Below are 20,332 nucleotides of genomic sequence, written 5' to 3'. Positions count from 1 at the left end.
CCTGCCAATTGAAGGTGTACTTCAGACGTACCGTACTCCTCTAAACGTTCCATTATTTTATCAAACATAAACTAAAGGCAAGACACCACTCTTACGATATCTTCCGATAGGAGTCATTCACTATCATAAGCCTTTCATTTCCTCCATTTACTCAATTCTCTACGAGTCTTCACCATAACGTTTTGTACATCCAAGCAGACGTTCGGTGCACCGGGCGAGAATTTAAGATAAGAAAGCTTTATTTACGATAGACGTATAAATCTCCTTATCACTCTGAAACGTTTACATGCTAGTTCTAATATCGTAGTCGTACGCTTAGAATCCTAAACACATAAGGTTTCCAGATCTAGTCGGCAACAGACCATAAATCCAAACAAATAACATTATATATGGCAACATATTGCATTTAGCACATAAAAGCATTTTAGGCATCTTTCCTAAAATATACTAGTGCTCGTGCCTAAAATAAGGTAGACACTCATCTCACAATCATCGCTTAGAATTCTAAGTTTAAGTCTAGAAATCCTACAAATTCCTAGTTCGCTTAAACTAATGCTCTGATACCAACTGTGACATCCCCAATTTCACGGCCAGAAAAGACCGATTTGTTTATGCTTTGTTTTATAAAATCAGAGTAAATTCTTTTGATTTAAAAGAGTTGCGGAATTTGTTCCCAAAACAAAATATGATAAAATTTATCAAAACGTTTCTCAAAGAGAACGTATTTTCATTTAATAATAAAACCTCGGGATGTCATGTTCCGATACAGACCATAAGCATAAACAATATAAAATAGACCTTACAACAGTTATTTATAACTACTGATCTATAATCCAAAATCTCTCGTCAAGTCCACCAACTTATACTCTTGTGCCATTACCTGTAATGCAAAGAAAACTGAGTGGGTCAGGCTTGGGAGCCTGGTGAGCATATAGGGTTTTCAACCCACAATAATACATTTATTATATTCAATTATCAAACAACCAACCCAAATACTCATCCCCATATCTACTTTATTTTCTCAAGGGTTTACCCTAAGAATCCACTATCGTTCATTCATTCATTCCTAAGGATTTACCTAAGGAATTGGCACGAAGTCCATTGCTGCCAAAGTTTATCTATCAGGTACTAAATCCATAGTTATCAGACGCTAACAACATAGGCGTCGGGGTTTACTCAAGCGGCGCTAACTCCATAGTCACCAAGGTTCACTTAACAGGCACGAAGTCACATCATCACCAAGGTTTACTCAATAGGCGCTAACTCCATAGTCACCAAGGTTTATACAATAGGCGTTAACTCCATAGTCACCAAGGTTTATACAATAGGCGCTAACTCCATAGTCACCAAGGTTTATCTAACAGTAGGCGCTAACTCCATAGTCACCAAGGTTTATACAACAATAGGCGCTAACTCCATAGTCACCAACTATCCCATCTACCCATGTTCTACCCAACATTTTTTGCAGATATAAATACTTACACAGTTTAAATCATTTAACACTTGTATAAAACATCAATTCCATGCCCATTTCAAATAGACAAATAATATTCAACACATAGCACGTATTTCATAGCTAATACTTTATATTTATGTGTTAGAAGAAAGTAACCACACACTGACACATATAAACAACAATATATATACACATAGCACGTATTTTATAAAATACTTCATATCTATGTGTAAGATGAAAGTGACTATACACTCACTTGATCAGAAGATGATCGAACAGCACTACGACTTGTAGAAGTAGTATTCTTTGGTGAAACCGGGATCACTTCACACATCGGGTTTCTCGCCCGGCGCTAACTCCATAGTCACCAAGGTTTATACAACAATAGGCGCTAACTCCATAGTCACCAACTATCCCATCTACCCATGTTCTACCCAACATTTTTTGTAGATATAAATACTTACACAGTTTAAATCATTTAACACTTGTATAAAACATCAATTGCATGCCCATTTCAAATAGACAAATAATATATAACACATAGCACGTATTTCATAGCTAATACTTTATATTTATGTGTTAGAAGAAAGTAACCACACGCTGACACATATAAACAACAATATATATACACATAACACGTATTTTATAAAATACTTCATATCTATGTGTAAGATGAAAGTGACTATACACTCACTTGATCAAAAGATGATCGAACAGCACTACGACTTGTAGAAGTAGTATTCTTTGGTGAAACCGGGATCACTTCACACACCGGGTTTCTCGCGGGCAGAGCTTCGGCTCGGAAACTCTTTTCTTCTCGGGATCTTTGGGCTTCGGGACTTGATTCGGGTCTCGGGGTTGATACCGGGGCTTCGGGGGGTTAAAATAGGGCTTAGAGGGTGTATCGGGAGTGGGAGAGAAGGGATGGAGCAACCATAGTCGGCTGGCCCTTCAAATTTATTTATAGGGCAAATTTGGCCCTTGCCACGTCGTGGGCTTGATCGTCACTGCATGCGTCATCCCAAGTTGCATCTGGGGGACTCCCGGAGCTGTCAGGAGACTTGCCACGTCGTGGCACTGCTTGCCACGTCGTGGTCTCTGACAGTTTTGGGGTTTCGCGCCCCGAACTTCAGAAATTCATAACTTTCGCATACGAACTCCGTTTTCGACGTTCTTTATATCGACACGAAGGTGAGATTATGCTCTACAACTCTCGTTTAGACTCCATTGGCTAATTTTGAATTTATTTTTAATATATTATAATTATATTACTTATATATTATTTTTAGTACGCCGGGACATGAAAACTCCGTTATAAACTCATAACTCTTTCGCCTGACGTCCGTTTTCGTCCGTCTTTCCGTCGTTGCGCTACTATCGATGAGATCTTCAATTCTCATTTAGATTGTTTTGGATAAATATCACTCAAACGTAAATTCACTATTTACGTCGCGCTGTGTCGTGCCGCCTCTGTCGCGAAACTTCGTCAGGTCATAACTTCTTCGTTATAACTCGGATTTTGGCGTTCTTTATATGCACGGAAACCTTGTGACATATACTACAAATTGGTTAAGATTAATCCTTCTAAATAATATTCCATCAAAAATTCATTTTTGATGCTTATCGTCTCTAAATTGACTAGCCCGGATCTACGGGCGTTACAGGGAGCATCGGAGAGGATCCATTGGACTTGGGAGCCAGAGGCAGAGATGTGGGAGCACTATCCGGAGTTGTTCGTCGTGGCAGACTTCGAGGAAGAAGTCTAGTTCAAGTGGGGCAGAATTGTAACGCCCCGATTCTTAGGTATTGAATTAATATAAGAATTTTCTTGTTTTCAAGGTCTACTCGACGAGTTGGTTGCCCTACTCGCCGAGTAGCAGCGGGTTGATCCGCGTGTTTTAGTGACCTATTTGTTGAGTCCAATAAGGGACTCAACGAGTAGGAGCTGGCAAATGAAACCCTAAATTCCGGGGATTTGCACCCTATTTCAGGACCACTTACGCTCCCTAGCCTCTCTTATTGCATTCCTCGAATTCAGAAACCCTGATTTGTGTTTTCCCTCTATTTTTGTGTGCTTCTCGTCTTGAAAGAAGGTTCTTGGAGTAAAGGGCTTGGAGTTCAAGAGGTGTGAAGTAAGGGGTTGCTGTAGATCTAGGATCTTCTCTGTCTTGGCATCGTTTTGAAGGTAACAGGTTGTTACCTTGACTCCCCTTTGGTAAGATCTATTTATTTATGGGTTTAGAGCTCTTTTTGGGGTTTTGGGGTGGATACCTGATTTGGGTCAAGATCTGAGGTTGTAATATCAGATCTGGACTCCTTTAGCCCCTCTTTATCATAAAGTTCCAGTCTTTGTTGATCGATGCCCTTTCCCTTACCTTAAGCCACTCCTTTAGCTTGTTTTGGGCCATTATCATCTTGCACGCACGTAAAGTTTGCAACTTTACGTGATAAACATGCCCTAGGAGCTGAGATCTGCAGTATGGATTCTTTGCATGGCCTGAAAAGCATTTGTGTGGATGAAGGATTAAAGGGACTCGGCGAGTCGCAAGGTCGACTCGCCGAGTCATATGAAGATGGTCATGAACTCGACAAGTTGATGAACAACTCGGCGAGTCCGATGGAGATTGTCGTGGGCTCGGCGAGTCAATCGAATGACTCGGTGAGTCGGCTAGGTTTTTCCCAACCTTTGGACACGAACGAACTCGACGAGTTATAGGGAAACTCGACGAGTCAACCAAGGATTTCACGACTTATCGAGTTTAGGAAGGACTCGACGAGTAGGGTCAGCATGGACTGTTGACCTTGATCAAGGGTTGACCAGTTGACCTCTGGGGGTGTATTGGTAAATTGGGATTTATGGAAAAGGGTTTCATGGTGATTATAGGTGGAGTTCATGTTGGTAATTCAAGAGTTTGAGCCTATCACTTTAGTGCGACATCGTGAGGTGAGTTATCCTCAGTATATCAACAGGGTCTACGGCACCAAGGCCGACCCTTTATGATTTACATCTCGGTTTAGGATGGTTGCTATGTTATTGATATGCTAGATTTCATCCTGGCTTAGGATGATTGCTATGTTAGATTTCGGTTAGATCGGTATCCTTGTTATAGGATGTTGTTATGCTATTTGATATGTTAGATCGGTTTGACTGTTATGAATGCTAGCATATGATATTTATGTGCACATGTTTATTGGTTTGAGGAAAGGGTTGAGGCAGGTCCTGTTGTGTGCAGTAGGCCAAGACACCCTGGGCGGACCTGGTTGACTGTAGGCCCGGAGCGGGCAAATCTAGTCAGGCCGAAGGTCCAGTGAGTGGTCCGGGTAGGCTGAAGGCCCTGAGGAGGGCGGTCCAGACGTGTCGAGGGCTCGGAGAGCGATACAGATAGGCTGAGGACCGGGAGTCGGTCCAGTCAGACTGTTGGCTCACTATGCATGTTGTATATGCTTGCTTGTATGTTTATATGATGTGGTTATATCTGCATGGCGTTGGTATTTTGGGGGTATCTCACTAAGCCTTCGAGCTTACATTTATTGATTATGGTTTCAGCTACTTCTGACGATCGCGGGAAGGCGAAGGCGTGACCGTACCGCTCCTCACCTTTTTATGATTTCATGATTTGATTATGGGATACTTTGACAACATTCTAGTTTGAAAAACAAGTTTTGTAATAGCCATGTGTTTTGAAATGTTTTAAAAATGTTTAAATTTGACATGATTTTTGTGGGTGTTACACATACTATGAAATTGTTCTTCTGTGAAATTGTTCATATTTTACGAAATCATGATTTTTTTTTAATCAATAAACATTATTTGGAGATTTTTATTATAAGAATCTTCAAAGACTATTAAAGATGATTAAAGACATTATATGTTAAAAAAAACAAATAGGCCAAAATATAAAAGTGTATCCTTTTTTTGATCATTTTACATATTTAAACAGTTTTTGCCTAACACTTCGAATAATGTTTATCATTTGTACTATTTTGTCACCACATAAGTTAATCTAAATACATTTTAAAAGTTCTATTTTGTTATAGTATAAGCTAGTAAACATTTAAAAAGAATCAAAACTCAATCCCAAACACCCATTTTAATTGTCATAACTTGATTTTTAGAAAAATGGTAAACTACATTATCTGAGCAGTCCAAGTCGAACTCGTCTCCGAACCATTATATAAGGTCAATTGTCATGAACCTCATGTATGAAATTTTGTACATCAATCACCGAGCATCGAGGGGTAATGTTGCTCACTAAATCAATTATAGTTTGTTTGGTGATATTTGCTAATAACCATATTTTGTTTTATATGTATAACGTAATAGTAGATTATTGCAATGATAACTATAACAATATTTATTTTAACGATGCGTTTACTCCAAGCTATATAGTCCAAATAAATATGGATAAGTTATAGTCTCTTAAGGAATGACAAGCCTTAACCGAGGTGTTGATCACTAGACCCTCAACCTGCTTTGTATGTATCACATCAACCATTTTTGCCAAAATTTCATTCTTATCAACGTATCAAAATCAAAATCAAAAGATTTTAACAGTAAATACATTAAAAAAAAAAAACATTTTATCTTTTGAAACTCATATAAGATCATTAACTATTTGATATCTTAATTTATAAAATATAGTTTAGTTAAAAATAAAAAATAATAATAATATATAACATTATTGCAACCATCTTTAACCCCAATTTTTTTTTGTGGAAAAAGTTACCGCTAGAAGGAGGGCTTGAACCTCCGACCTTGTGGTTAACAGCCACACGCTCTAACCAACTGAGCTATTCCAGCTTTTTGCTTTTAGAATCGAGTCTTATTTTATTATACATTATAATATTGAGAATACATATGTGTGTTTCTCTGCTTGCACCTGAATCTCTTTCGTCTTCGAGGACGACGATGTGGAGAAGAAGAGTTTTCTCTTTGTTCCGATACTTCTCTTCTGAACCAGAAACCCCATCTCCTCCTTCCGTTTATTCCTTCCTCCAGCCCTCAATCTTTGCTGTAAGAAAACCCCAATCCAATCAACCTACTAATCAAACCCCAAAATCTTCATCCATAGATAACCAACTTAACCCCAATCTCGAATCCACTCTCCAACTGTCTCTCCAGGAAAATAACACAGACGAAGCTTGGAAGTGTTTCAAATCTCTTTCATCGTCATCTTCATTATTACCAAGTAAGCCTCTCATTAACTCACTGATTACTCGTTTGTGTTCGGCCGGGAACGACACTCACAATCTCAAAAGGGCGTTTGCTACTTTGATGTTCGTGTTAGAGACAAACCCAGATGTATTAGACCCTAAATCAGTCAAGACTTTCTTAATTTCAATCAAGGATACAAATGCTGCCCCTGCTTTTGCATTGGTCAAGTCTATGCTCAAGAACAGGTACTTCATTCCTTTTGGCATCTGGGGAGATACGATTGTGGAGATTAGTAAGAAAAATGGTAGATTTTGTGACTTTTTCGAGGTCTTCAATGAGAACTGTAGGATAGCAAGGGAGGAAAAGTTAGAATCTTTGAAACCCGATTTGTCTGCTTGTAACGCTGCTTTGGAGGGCTGTTGCCATGAACTTGAATCAGTTTCTGACGCCCACAAGGTGCTCGACATAATGTTTCTGTTAGGTGTTCACCCAGATGAGACCACTTTTAGCTACCTTGCTTATCTATACGCAACAAAAGGACTCGAGAACAAGATAATCGAACTACAAGACTTGGTATCTAGGTTCAATTTTCCCAATAAAACCATGTTTATTAGCAATCTGATAAGCGGATATGTAAAATCAGGCTATCTAGAATCTGTTTCCACCACTATCTTGCAAAGTTTAATAGAATCAGATCAAAAAGGTATAAACTTTCTTGAAGAAACTTATCTCAAAATAGTAAAAGGATATCTTGACCATGGAAGCATCAAGGATTTAGCAAGATTAATCCTTGAAGCTCAAAAGTTAGAATCTACATCTGTAACAGTTGAAAACTCCATTGGATATGGTATCATAAACGCATGTGTTAATAATCTTGGTTTATTAGAAAAAGCACATAACATTCTTGATGAAATGAATATATTAGGAGGTTCAATAGGGCTTGGAGTTTACGTGTCAATCTTGAAAGCTTACACTAAAGAACTAAGAACAGCAGAAGCTTCACAAATGGTATCAGAAATGTGTAGTTTAGGGCTAGAACTCGATGTTAATATCTTTGATGCTTTAATAGACGCGTGTATGTCTAGTCAAGATTTTGAGTCAGCATTTTCACTTTTTAGAGACATGAGGGAAGCAAGAATACATGAATTAACAGGTAGTTATTTAACAATAATGACAGGATTAACAGAAAACCATAGACCTGAACTTATGGCAGCTTTTTTAGATGAAGTAGTTGATGACCCACGGGTCAAAATCGGGACCCATGATTGGAATTCGATTATCCATGCGTTTTGTAAAGCGGGTCGTTTAGAGGATGCAAGAAGAACACTTAGGAGGATGATTTTTCTTCAATTTGAACCTAGTGAGCAAACGTATGTTTCTTTGGTTAATGGGTATATGAATGCGGGAAATTATTTTAGTGTTTTGATGATGTGGAATGATGTTAAGAAAAGAGGTGATAAAGGCTTGAAATTGGATCATGGTTTGGTTGATGGGTTGTTGTATGGGTTGGTGAAAGGGGGGTTTTTTGATGCTGTGATGGAAGTTGTGGAGAGGTCTCAAGAGATGAAGATATTTGTGGATAAATGGAGGTATAAACAAGCGTTTATGGAGACTCATAAGAAGCTTAAAGTGTCGAAATTGAGAAAGAGAAGTGTTAAGAAAATGGAAGCTCTTATTGCTTTTAAAAATTGGGCTGGTCTAAATACATGATGTATCATCAAGTTTTTTTTTTTTTTTTGGGCCAAAATTGATGTTGCAAAACCAATAATATGTATCATATTTGTAACTATCTCCTTAGTATAACATGTCATGGGCGTGATTCTGAGGTGGAGGGGCGTGGCCTTTGCCACATGGTGTCACACCCATATTTTTCAAATTTTCACCATTGGCAATAAATAAATGTATTTTTTTTTATAAATTTTTTGGTGTTCTTTTAAAAACTAACCTTATAAACACCCAAGTATTTATAAACTTTTCAATCTTTTATTCTCATAAACATAAAGCAACGCACGGTTTCTCAAGAATGTTTGGAAACATTCATTGTAATGGTGTGGGGCAATTGTTCAAACACATGTTTTTCCGTTTGTAGCGGATGAATATCAATACATGTATGGTATTACTTTGCTCATGGGATACATGTTGATTAAGATATATTTTTTTCAAATCATACGCATATTCACAAGATGAAAATAAAATTTGCTCAAGGAAGCAAAAGAATCAACAAATACATAAATGGAGCGGATTTTGGAGTACTTAAAAAAATGACACATAATGAAACACTTACACGAGCATGGAATCCATACAAAATAAGCAAGGTAATGTTTGTTTGTATCATAATATATAATATGGTAATAGAAGAAAATTGTCGGGCTATTTGTGTATATAATCTATACAATGGATTTCATTTGTATCTGTATGAACAATTTGTATCCGATAGCTCATAATATTTCTAAAGAAATGGCAGCAAAACACACACAAAATGCTATACAAGATTATGATTGATACGACTAATATTATATAAAATTGACGTATTTTACAAAATTCCTAAAAATTTAAGTACATCTTTCAAGGATTCAAGATTTCTTCAACTAGGGACAAAACACATCTACAATCTTTCTTGCCAAGTCTATTTTGTTTTTTCTCAATTTGTTTACCAATCATATCTTTTAACATTCAATTAACAAAAATGAAAATTTAGATGATTTGATATTAAAACACTTATTATAACACATCTAGGAAAATAATAATAATAATAATAAAATAACGAGGTAAACCTTCGCCAAAATTCCAACCAGAAAAGAGGCATAAAAGTATATACCAAATAATTCTTCCCCATAATACTTACCGAAAATGAATCAATCAATCTGCAGCAACTGCCATTAAACGGATAAAATTCAGGTTGCAAGCAACGTTTTATGTGCTACTATTATCAAGGTATTTATCTCTCTGATTATTTTTCTATACTATCGTCTTACTTTCATTTTCTTTTCACTCCTTACCCTACCCAATTAGTTAATCCATTTGATATGAACTGTTGTGCTTCTATGCCTCAGCAAATTGCTGATTAATATACTTGTTCATTCGATTTCAAGAACAGAAAGTGATGATTCGAGTTGTGATGTTCACTTTCGTAGTAGGGTTTTGGGTTCTATTGAGCTCAGAAGAAGTGACATCACATGGAGATCATTCTTTTGCGAAAATTGGAATACATCAAGTGACATTTGCTCTAACTGATGCTGCCGATGTGAAAGCTTCTCCTGCCATTCTAGGATCAAAGGTGTGGTTGAGATTGCAGTGATGTAGCAGTTTACTTTTCATACTGATTTTCATGTTGAAAAGTGGAATTGTTGTCAAAATCTGATTATTTTGTTTTTCTAGGGCCAAAATTCTGAATGGGTGAATGTGCACATCAGCAATTTGAACCCATCAAACGATGATTGGATTGGAGTTTTCTCCCCTGCCAATTTCAGGTTCTCTTATCATTAAGGTTTGTTCTTTTATTTATGACATGGGATAAAAAATAGACCTGACACTCTATTGTTTTCAGCGATTCAACCTGCCTCCCTGAAAACTCAAGAGTCAGCCCTCCATATTTGTGCACTGCACCTATTAAGGTCTGTTCTTTTATTCATGACATACGTCCTAGATAGCTTTTGGATGTGCATTTTAAAAATGATTATTCAGTTGCTAAAAGATAGGGATAAATTTTACATATATCTCAATAATTTGTTATCTAGCAACAACTCGTTACATTATTATCCAAATTTAATTATTTTGACTGCAAACCATAATTTGTTTACAATTGTCTGCTGATTATGAATCCATTTTGCAGTTTTTATACGCAAACTACAGCAACCCTAATTACAAAGATACAGGAGAATCAACATTAAATCTTCAATTAATCAACCAAAGATCCGATTTCTCCTTTGCGTTATTCACAGGCGGATTATCAACCGTAATTTTTTTTTCTTCACCTTTTCAAGGTTGCCCATTTTGCATTGACCAAACGTTGACTCTATGTTTTCAGCCGAATCTGGTTGCAGTTTCAAATACAGTTACTTTCGTGAACCCAAATGCACCAAATTACCCACGATTAGCTCATGGAAAGATGTGGGATGAAGTGAGTTTGACATCTGTCTTTTTTTTCTACTTTTTTATTCATTATATATATATATATATATATATATATATATATATATATATATATATATATATATATATATATACACACACACATACACACTTCTATACATGTAACTCAAAAAATACGTATTCATGGAATATAATTTTGTAGATGAGTGTAACGTGGACAAGTGGATATGGAATTAATGAAGCAAAGGCTTTTGTTGAATGGGGTCAAAAAGGTGAAGAACAGAGGCTTTCTTCTGCTGGAACTTTGACCTTTGATCAGCGTAGCATGTGTGGTATATAGTAAAAGATTTACCTTTATATCATTATTTGAGTATATATATATGATTATTTATTTATTTATTTTATTTTTTGATGCGTGTATGCATCTGATTATCCGAAGGTCCACCAGCAAGAACTGTGGGGTGGCGTGATCCTGGCTATATCCATACAAGCTTCTTGAAAGAATTATGGCCCAATATGGTGTATGTTTACAATAACCAAACACTAGATTTTCTTTATTATTGGATTATACTTTTTAATTGTGTAATAAAAATAATAAATCTTGATTATGTTTATGTAGGTATACATACAAGCTAGGGCACAAATTATTGAATGGGACAATCATTTGGAGCAAGATGTATGAGTTTAAATCATCTCCATATCCTGGTCAAGATTCTCTACAACGTGTTATTATTTTTGGTGATATGGGAAAGGTTTCTATTTTATTATTATTATTATTTATTCGGTTTCAGACTTTTTTTTTTTTTTTATTTTGATTTTCAATGACATTGGTATAAATAGTTGGGTAGTTTTTTTTATGTCAAAAATATGATGCAGGATGAGGTTGATGGATCTAATGAATACAATAATTTCCAACGTGGGTCCCTTAACACTACAAAGCAACTGATTGATGACTTGGAAAATATAGATATAGTTTTTCACATTGGAGATATTTGTTATGCAAATGGATATCTTTCACAATGGGATCAATTCACTTCTCAAATAGAAAGAATTGCCTCATCTAAACCTTATATGATTGCTAGGTATCATCCTATTCCTTTTTTTCTCGTATACTTTGAAGTCAAACTTATCACTTTCAACTTTCAAGATTTAAATTCTTTTTTGAATAATTTACTTCTTTTATGGTTTTTATTGTTGTCATTCTATGAAATGTTTAAGTGGGTGCCAAAATTTTCTAGAATCTTTAAGAATTTTTGTCATTTTAAGAAGTTTAAAACTAACATGCTTGACCTCAAAAGTCAACCTTCCCTCCCATTTTTGATCTTGCATAACAAACCACATAAGCTTCAAACATTTCAAATCAACCATTTTGACATGTTAAAATGGTTAATTCAAAAAAAAAAAAAAAAAAAAAAAAAAAAAAAAAAAAAAAACTTGTATTGTTTGATTGGAAAAATTGAAGTTTGAGAGTTAAACCACAAAATATAATGTTGTTTTGTCCTACAAGTTTCTTGAAATTTGAAGAGTTCATATTCATAAAAAGTTGAAAATTATGAATGGTTGACCTCAAAATTTAAACTTTCCCTCTTATATTTTCATAGGGTTTACTTAATATTAATATCACTTTTTATAACAAATTATTTATGTTTATATAATATCATAGTGGCAATCATGAACGTGATTGGCCCAACTCAGGATCCTTCTATGAAAACAACGATTCAGGGGGAGAATGTGGTGTTGTTGCACAAACCATGTTTCATGTTCCTTCTGATAATAAAGATAAGTTCTGGTATGTCGTATTGTACATTATGCATCAAGTGTTGTATTGCTGACTTTGACTTTTGACCATGTAGGTATTCTACAGACTATGGCATGTTTAGGTTTTGCATTGCTGACTCAGAGCACGATTGGAGAGAAGGAAGCGAACAATATAATTTTATAAAAAATTGTTTTGCATCTGTGGATCGACAAAAGCAACCATGGTTGATTTTCATTGCACATCGTGTATTGGGATATTCTTCTTCTTTGGTTTATGCAGTTGAAGGTTCATTTGGAGAACCAATGGGAAGAGATAGCCTTCAAAAGCTTTGGCAAAAATATAAAGTTGATATAGCTATTTATGGACATGCGCATAATTATGAAAGAACATGTCCCATTTATGAGGTATCTTTATAAAATTTTGAACAATACTTAAGAAAAATGAGTGCACACTTAGGGAAATGAGAGGAAAAAGTAAATAAGAACAAATTTATTATCTTTTAAGACTCTGTTTGATAGTTGTTGATTGAGTCAAAGCCTGACTGACTGAGTCAGATCCAAGTTCTTATCAAACCCTGTTAGAAACATATCAAACTGTCTGAATCTGACTCTTGACTTTTTCTATAAACTTGTTGGTTTAGAATACTTGCATGAGTGATGAGAAGGAGCATTACAAAGGCGGCTTAAATGGGACAATACATGTGGTGGCGGGAGGTGGAGGGGCGAGCCTCACCCCATTTGCTCCATTTAAAACCACTTGGAGTATCTATAGAGATTACGATTACGGGTTTTTAAAACTTACTGCATATGACCATTCTACCCTTTTGTTTGAATACAAGAAAAGTAGAGATGGAAAAGTGTATGATTCATTCATGATTTCCCGTGATTATAGAGACATATTGGCATGTACAATCGATAGTTGCCCGAGTACAACCTTAGCATCTTGAAGATTGCATGTGTACACCATTTGGGGTATTTTTGGAAAGTTAATGTGTGGAAATGGTATTTGTGCAAAATTAAAAGTGTAGGGGGTGATGCGTTTATGGTTGATAGTATAGGGGGTGAGTGTATTTTAATGTAGGTATTTGATGTTACGATTGTAATAAATCCATGTATGGTGGAGTCGTGCTTGGTTGTCATGATGTTGATCTATGCATTTTAGACAATATATGATCTTGTTATAAATGAAATCTCAACTATATTTTATATTGAATTCAAAATTACATTAATGATAAATGGATAATAAAAAGCTTTATTTTATAAAAATATGCAAGTTGCTCTATTATTTTACCAATGTATGTAATATTTTTTTTAGTTGGTTTTACTTCAATGACAAAAGAGGCAACAAGTTTGATTCATTTAAATCCTAAGTGGATTCTTTTTAGATCATAGATAACTATTTTTTAAAGGGATTTTCTAATATATGTCCTAAGGACACATATAAGAACATTAATTGAAGTATTAACTATAACAAATATTACTATAATTAAATGTGATAAATATTAATTGTGTATAATATTACCATAATTAAATGTATTATATTTAATTATGGTAATATTATACATAATTAATGATTTTCATATTTAATTATGGTAATAATCCTCATAATTAATACTTCAATCAATGTTTCTTATATGTGCATTTAGGGCACATATTAAAAAATCCATTTTTTAATTATTTGCAAAACATGTATAACATGTATTATAAAAAATTGAATTATGTTTATACGTTATAGACATTATACAACTTATTTAAGGATATATATTTATTTAATTAAAATTTATTATTATAAAATAACATTTTTTTTCTTTATTTATCAATTTACCTTATTTAGTTTTCTATTTATTAAGAACAAACAATATGTCTAAATGATTTATTAGTAGTATCTAATACATATAACAACGAAATGTATCAACCAATTTCGTTATATTGTGTATTTAATTCTATGGTGATATCTATTTTATTTTTTAGTGATTCAATTCCATCATTTATTTTTTGAGGTTATCATATGGATTATTTAAAGATACTTGGCTAAAAATGGAAAGGATTAATTGAGGTCCTTATTATTCCAATCCACAATCATGTGGTTTGGAACATTGCAATTAAATAATGAAAGTGACTATATAAACAAAACATATTCAAACACAATGATCACATAGTCTACAATTTTCTTCTTTTGCTTTCAATCTTTCAAACTACAAGTTCACGTCTCCATTTGTTAAAGCACACAAAACATCTCTCAAATTCCTTCAAGGGTTTTGCAGCAATCATCTTCTTCCGAAGTGGGTAACCTTTTACTAAACAGATCTACCTGTCATCAAGCCTAAAAATCAGGCTTTTGAGCCCTCTTCAAAAGTTCAAAGTTCACGTTCATGTCCTCCTGCCAGCGTCGCATAAAAGATCGATCATGGAGTTCTGGGTGGTTGCAGCAGCTACTGGTGCAGGTTACGTGGCCAAGCATTGGCAGAACTTATCAGGGGAGAAAGATGGCTCATCAAAGCAGTCACAACCTCTGACATCGCCACGCCTGCAACAAGACGCACGCCAAGTGTTCGACAAAATACCTGACCCAGTTTTCCCATTGCCAAAGTTAGCAAAAAGATGCTTGTTAGACAGAGATGTTGATCACGTTTCAGGTTCGACTTCAACCTTTATCGAGAAACGAGTAGATCAAGATCACACAAATGAAATCAACGGAAAACAAGAGTACTTAGACACATCTTCTAACAATCGTTTACACAAATTCAAAACCAAGAACATGAACAGAAAACCATTCACGAGTCTACGGCCCTTAGTGGTAACTGGTAACAACAAAGATTCAAAAGATCATAAGGTCGTGTTGATGGAAGAAAAAGAAAATGGCAATGGTGCATGTATAGACGACTCACCATTCTTGGAACAACCAATTGGATCAATGAAGCTTCCAAAAAGACAAAACGAAAATTTTGACATGGTGTTGTTATTTGTTGGTATTACAATGGGGATACTATCGGGTACTTTTACTAATCAAAAAGAAATCGAGCATCTAAATGATTTACTAGAACAAGCTGAGAACATGGTTAAAGATTTACACTCTAAACTTGAAATAAAAGATGGATTTACCACAAAGAAGCTTGAAATCGAGCCAGATGGAACTGCAATCGATAGTCCAAATGGGGAAAAGTTTGAGTTAACGAGTGACATTGAGGCAGAACTTGAGGCTGAGCTTGAGAGGTTGGAAGAAAATATGAAGAGTTGCACAATGCAAAGATTGTCTAATGTTGTTGAGGTAAGCTTACTAAGACCCTATTTTTCCATAGTGTTATCTAGATAAATGATGTTTAAAAAATATCAGTAAAAGTTGGAACTTTATATGTTCAATAGAACTTAATGAGTCCTAAAGCTCTCTGGCAAGTTGTTTTTTTCTGTATTAAGTAAAGAAAAGGCATTCATATATAGTTTATCTGATTAAGTCATGTCCCCATTTAAGTCCATTAAGTCAAAAAGAAACAATACTTTTTCTCATTAAGTCTATCAACTAAAAAATATACATTTCACAGATTGATTCAGACTTTGAAGCAGACATGGCTAGAGGAGATCTGAACCTAGATACAGTCACTTGGCAACTCGATAGCCAATCATCCGAATCAGACCCCAGGGGCAAAACTGGAAAAAGTAGCAAAAGTGAAAACACCAACCGCGTTTTCACTCCAAACTATGCAGTTTCATCAATAGACTTACAATTACGCCTTCATGAAGTAATCGAATCCAACCTCGAAGCACGTATCAAGGAACTCGAGTCACTTCTCAAAAATCAAAATACCCAAAATACCCCTCGTTCACATTCACCATGCCCACAAGAAGAAAACTCTTTCTGGGACTTTGACCACACCAGAATTGAATCTCTTTCATCAACCCCTTAAAAGAAAAAGATCATAAAGTACAACCATATGTACAAGTACATAATGAAAGGGGTATTGGGAATTGTTTATTTTTATATAAAAAAAGAAGAAGAAATGAAAATCTAGAGAGGGAAAACTTTCTTATGTTTGAAATAAAACAAGAAACAGATATACAAAACTCCACATAAACTTGCACTGATGGAAACAACCCAATTGAATCTATTTGGCTCGTTGAAAACATCGTCTTCAAAGTTCATTCCAAATACAGCTGTCACAACTGCAAATACTGTTGCTAAAAATGTAGCAGCTGTTAAAAGCAGCTCGAATTTAATCAGCTTGTTTTGAACATTTCCCTATTTAATTATATAATATAAACTTCCATTAGAATCAATAATCATGAAAGAGATATAAGTTCATGGTCATAGAAAATATGGTTTGCTTACAAGCTTAATGTTGATGAGATCTTCAGTGTCATCGATATATTCCTTGAGCTACAATTGGATAATTTCAATGATGTTAAATCTCATGGTAGATGTCTATCTGTTTTAGTTTTTTTTTTATTCATAAAAGTCATGGTAGATGTAATTTACAGTTGAGAAAATATGAAAATATGAAAAATGTTGGAGGTGATCAGCAAGGGGCAATATAGTAATTAGTATGTTAATATAACTTACAGAAAGCAACTTGTTTAGAGTGTTGTCGATTCCAACAAAGTAAGCTTCCAGCAACATCTCAAGTTGATCAATGTTTTCAGGTTCACCAGTTACAGATGAACTCAACAGGCTTCCATGTTTATTATGTGAGCTTATGTTACTAAAAGCCCTTTGCAGTTTAATTGAACCACTTGCACTTGCGGACCCCACAGGAGAAACCGGGGCAGATTTTGACACCATTCCCATTCCCAGTGTGGGGCCCCCTGTTCCCATTGTTGAAGTTGAAATAATATTACCTTGAACTTGATCGTATAAATCGTTGCATGAGTTTCTTTGTTTCTTTTCAGTTAGATACATTTCAGCCATATCTCCATCATCGTTCATTAGATGTTCTATTTCATCACAAACCTGAATTTTTTTTTAACACTTTTTAGCTTTTTTCACAACTATTTGTTATTTAATTTAATTTTAACACGAGAAAACAATTTGTACCTTTTGCACACGTTGAGTCAATGCAAGAAGGTGGCCTTTGAATCTACGAACACGTTCAAGATTGAGTGTACTTATTGATTTTGCTAATTCATCAAGAACAGGATGAATTTCCATTTCCAACTCTTTCACCTATTAAATTAAACCAATAACATTCATTTCATATATAATATTATATTATATATATTAGATATATAAAGCTTGTGTATGTATATACCTGAGTATCAAGAGTGAGGCAGGTAAACTCCAAAGCTAGTTCAAGGGCCCTAAACTCGAATGGTAGGTCATCTGAATGAAAACAGACAGCAAGGTGAGAAAATTACAAAAATGGTCCCTGTGCTTTCTGATTTTTACCAAGTTTAGTGAAGAGCTGAAACCTTTTCAATTTTGGTCCTTATAATAAGTTTTCGTATTGATTTTTGTCCGTATTTCAAGGTTTCTTAACAATTTTGGTCCTTGTTTCAAAGTTCCAAGCACCAAAATCAATTTAAACCTTGAAATGAGGATCAAACCTGAAAAAAGATTCCAATTTTGGACCTCATTTCAAGGTTTAATATTGATTTTGGTGCTTGTTTCATATAATTTTGGTCCTTGTTTCAAGGTTTCATGGACCAATATCGATATGAAACCTTGAAATAAAGACCAAAACTGTAAAAGGTTTCAATTTGGACTAAACATTGGTAAAAATCCAAAAGCATAGGGGGACCATTTTTGTAATTTACTTAGATTGAATTTAGTTGTTAAAGTAAACTACAACATTGGTCCCTGTGCTTTCTGATACGTACCAAGTTTAGTCCAAAACTAAAACCCTTTTCAGTTTTAGTCCTTATTTCAAGGTTCCAAGGACCAAAACTGACATTAAATCTTTCAACCAAAACTGAAACAGGTTTCAACATTGGGGTAATTTACAGTTGAACATAAGTGTTGAAAGATTTTAGAATATAGTAACTTACCTGAATGATATTTCTCTTCCTGAAGGCGTTTACACAATTCAGACTTATACTGAACCACAGATCCATCAAGTGAATTCATAAGAAACACCTCATCAGCTGTAATTATACATCTAATCTGCTCAAGACTAACAACAATAGCCTTCTCACGCCCTAAAATTGTTGAAGGATAGATAAAAACAGGATCCAAAAGCCGAAGATCTCTAGCTGGCAAACAACAATGTCTCATTACAGTAGCTTTATCCAATTCCACAACTTTTGAGTTCCCATTTTGCTCTATTTTAATCCAAGAACGATTTCCAACAGCATGACCTCGTTTTTTTAACCCTGGAAAACCAGGCCCTATGAAGTTCTGGTTCTTCCCCCCACGATTAATTAGGTTGAATCTTGAGTTATCCCCATTCGTATTCACAGATTCAGTCACATTATTGGGTTGAAGTAATGGGTCCCGTGATTCTTCCATTTCTCTCACTTTTATTGATTTTGAAATTTGATGAAAGATTTATGGAGTGATATGATGATGTCTGCATCAGTGTCATCTACACTCCACCTAACATCCTGTTAACAAAAGATCCACAAGTAATCTTCATACCCACTGGGAAAAAAATGAGTTTAATGTCACAAAACACTGTTGTGATGTATTGAGAATGATTTAGAGAGTGTGTAGTGTATACATGCCATTGAGCATCCAGAAAGTATGCAAGAGCATACGATAATATGAAAGGGAAGATTTGATTGTTATAAATTGCTATAGTACCTTAGTTTATGCATGATTCTTATAGATTGCTATGGTACCTTAAATTTCACTAGAAACATGTTGTGCAAACTTAAATGTTGCAGCTTTGAAAATAAATATTAAGGATTCTTTTATAAACCAAATCACCAAATGAATGCTTAAAGGTTTAAAACTAAAATTCTGCCAAATTGCAAAGAGGCTTGTGAACAACACAATATCGATGAAGGTTAAGAGTTTTAATTTTCAACAACAAAATTTGAATGTATTGAGAATAGTTTAGAGAGTGTATGCATGCCATCAAGCATCCAAAAGAACGTAGCAACGTATGGAAGGGGAGATTTGATTGCTTAAATTGCTAGTATCCTGGATTATTCACCTTTTGGTCGCCACTAAACTCTTTCAAAAAAATGAAATTAAAATTCATATTCATCAACTGAAGGAAGGCGAAAAACTCATAAATTGGGGAAAACCTAAAAATGTAAGGGTCCTGAATCCTTAAATTCTCATAAATTGGAAGACAAGCTCGATATAATTCGGCAATCGAGAGCAATTTCACACTTCATGGAATCGATGATCTTAGCAAAGTGAAAAAAGAAAAAAAATATATATGATGAATCATCCGTGACTAATCGAACAAAATTTCAACTAATTAGACCCAAATATAACAAATCGTACCTTGTCGAAGAACTACGGAACTGGATTCCATGAAAAGCACTGAAATTTTAATTTATGAAGAAGGTGCTATATATTCATTTCGAGATTGGAGGTCTGATTACAGTGAAACATGAAATTGTGGCAGCGATGATGATGGATACGTAAGAGAACAGAAACGACAGACCCGTTTTCATTCAGATATTTATATTAATTTTGAAAAATATGTAAAACTCAATAAGGATCGTACGAACCGATGGACCTGGGTATGAAAATGAAAAATGAAAAATGAAAACTGAGTTGGCTCGTAAATCGTAGGATCGGACGGAATTTTTTTTTTTTTTTCAAATGAAATATTTTTTTTATCATTTTATCCCTTATATATTTATCATTTTCTTTTGTGATTTATTATTAACATTTTGAAGTTTTTATATCTTTTGAATGGAAAAAAATATTTAAAATATTTTTTATGTTTTTAAAATTATAAATTAAAATTATGTTATATTCTGTA

The 20,332-nt window shown here is 34.7% G+C and overlaps 4 protein-coding genes and 1 non-coding gene across 8 annotated transcripts; 3 read left to right on the top strand and 2 right to left on the bottom strand.

Moving 5' to 3' along the window:
• Positions 1-6,183: 6,183 nt before the first annotated feature.
• On the bottom strand, positions 6,184-6,257 carry TRNAN-GUU (transfer RNA asparagine (anticodon GUU)). The gene has a single exon. It is a non-coding gene; the product is annotated as a tRNA-Asn (tRNA).
• Positions 6,258-6,328: 71 nt separating this feature from the next.
• On the top strand, positions 6,329-8,529 carry LOC145070090 (Pentatricopeptide repeat (PPR) superfamily protein). Its single transcript, XM_079017014.1, has one exon. It carries the CDS (start codon positions 6,366-6,368, stop codon positions 8,319-8,321), a length of 1,956 nt encoding a protein of 651 aa, XP_078873140.1. The 5' UTR covers positions 6,329-6,365; the 3' UTR covers positions 8,322-8,529.
• Positions 8,530-9,404: 875 nt separating this feature from the next.
• On the top strand, positions 9,405-13,667 carry LOC145065904 (putative inactive purple acid phosphatase 1). 3 transcript variants are annotated; one of them, XM_079013009.1, is made up of 13 exons: positions 9,405-9,545; positions 9,746-9,888; positions 9,990-10,081; positions 10,159-10,225; positions 10,444-10,566; positions 10,639-10,731; positions 10,906-11,035; positions 11,143-11,224; positions 11,323-11,455; positions 11,580-11,785; positions 12,367-12,492; positions 12,557-12,866; positions 13,103-13,667. In XM_079013009.1, the coding sequence occupies exons 1-13, from the start codon at positions 9,527-9,529 to the stop codon at positions 13,406-13,408; spliced, it is 1,830 nt and encodes a 609-aa protein (XP_078869135.1). In that variant the 5' UTR covers positions 9,405-9,526; the 3' UTR covers positions 13,409-13,667. The 3 variants fall into 3 exon arrangements, with proteins under 3 accessions (XP_078869135.1, XP_078869134.1, XP_078869133.1); XM_079013008.1 differs by having other exon boundaries at positions 9,406-9,545; positions 9,709-9,888; XM_079013007.1 differs by having other exon boundaries at positions 9,417-9,545; positions 9,704-9,888.
• A 927-nt stretch (positions 13,668-14,594) lies between these two features.
• Positions 14,595-16,972, top strand: LOC145071110 (uncharacterized). The gene is made up of 2 exons (XM_079018022.1): positions 14,595-15,729; positions 16,001-16,972. The coding sequence occupies exons 1-2, from the start codon at positions 14,869-14,871 to the stop codon at positions 16,361-16,363; spliced, it is 1,224 nt and encodes a 407-aa protein (XP_078874148.1). The 5' UTR covers positions 14,595-14,868; the 3' UTR covers positions 16,364-16,972.
• On the bottom strand, positions 16,418-20,079 carry MGT3 (magnesium transporter 3). 2 transcript variants are annotated; one of them, XM_079018021.1, is made up of 7 exons: positions 19,846-20,079; positions 18,438-19,029; positions 17,702-17,772; positions 17,488-17,616; positions 17,017-17,403; positions 16,786-16,833; positions 16,418-16,695 (listed from the first exon to the last, which is right to left on the bottom strand). In XM_079018021.1, exons 2-7 carry the CDS (start codon positions 18,895-18,897, stop codon positions 16,465-16,467), a joined length of 1,326 nt encoding a protein of 441 aa, XP_078874147.1. In that variant the 5' UTR covers positions 18,898-19,029; positions 19,846-20,079; the 3' UTR covers positions 16,418-16,464. The 2 variants fall into 2 exon arrangements, with proteins under 2 accessions (XP_078874147.1, XP_078874146.1); XM_079018020.1 differs by having other exon boundaries at positions 18,438-18,992.
• Between the last annotated feature and the right edge of the window lie 253 nt (positions 20,080-20,332).

Source organism: Lactuca serriola, chromosome 8, assembly GCF_051521515.1.
Source record: "Lactuca serriola cultivar US96UC23 chromosome 8, Lser_US96UC23_V15, whole genome shotgun sequence".
NCBI lineage: Eukaryota > Viridiplantae > Streptophyta > Magnoliopsida > Asterales > Asteraceae > Lactuca > Lactuca serriola.
Note: the sequence above shows the minus strand (reverse complement) of the source record. Positions and strands in the feature narration are given on the sequence as shown.

What these genes read in the sequence shown, in the direction of transcription:
- LOC145070090 (XM_079017014.1), top strand. Translation starts at nt 6,366, where the DNA reads ATGTGGAGAAGAAGAGTTTTCTCTTTGTTCCGATACTTCTCTTCTGAA.
- LOC145065904 (XM_079013007.1), top strand. An exon ending in TGATCAGCGTAGCATGTGTG is followed by an intron (nt 11,036 to 11,142) that starts GTATATAGTAAA and finishes GATTATCCGAAG; the next exon opens with GTCCACCAGCAAGAACTGTG. An exon ending in GAATTATGGCCCAATATGGT is followed by an intron (nt 11,225 to 11,322) that starts GTATGTTTACAA and finishes ATGTTTATGTAG; the next exon opens with GTATACATACAAGCTAGGGC.
- LOC145071110 (XM_079018022.1), top strand. Translation starts at nt 14,869, where the DNA reads ATGGAGTTCTGGGTGGTTGCAGCAGCTACTGGTGCAGGTTACGTGGCC. An exon ending in GATTGTCTAATGTTGTTGAG is followed by an intron (nt 15,730 to 16,000) that starts GTAAGCTTACTA and finishes TACATTTCACAG; the next exon opens with ATTGATTCAGACTTTGAAGC.
- MGT3 (XM_079018021.1), bottom strand. Translation starts at nt 18,897, where the DNA reads ATGGAAGAATCACGGGACCCATTACTTCAACCCAATAATGTGACTGAA. An exon ending in GCCTCACTCTTGATACTCAG is followed by an intron (nt 17,617 to 17,701) that starts GTATATACATAC and finishes TTAATTTAATAG; the next exon opens with GTGAAAGAGTTGGAAATGGA. An exon ending in ATCTCATCAACATTAAGCTT is followed by an intron (nt 16,696 to 16,785) that starts GTAAGCAAACCA and finishes ATAATTAAATAG; the next exon opens with GGAAATGTTCAAAACAAGCT.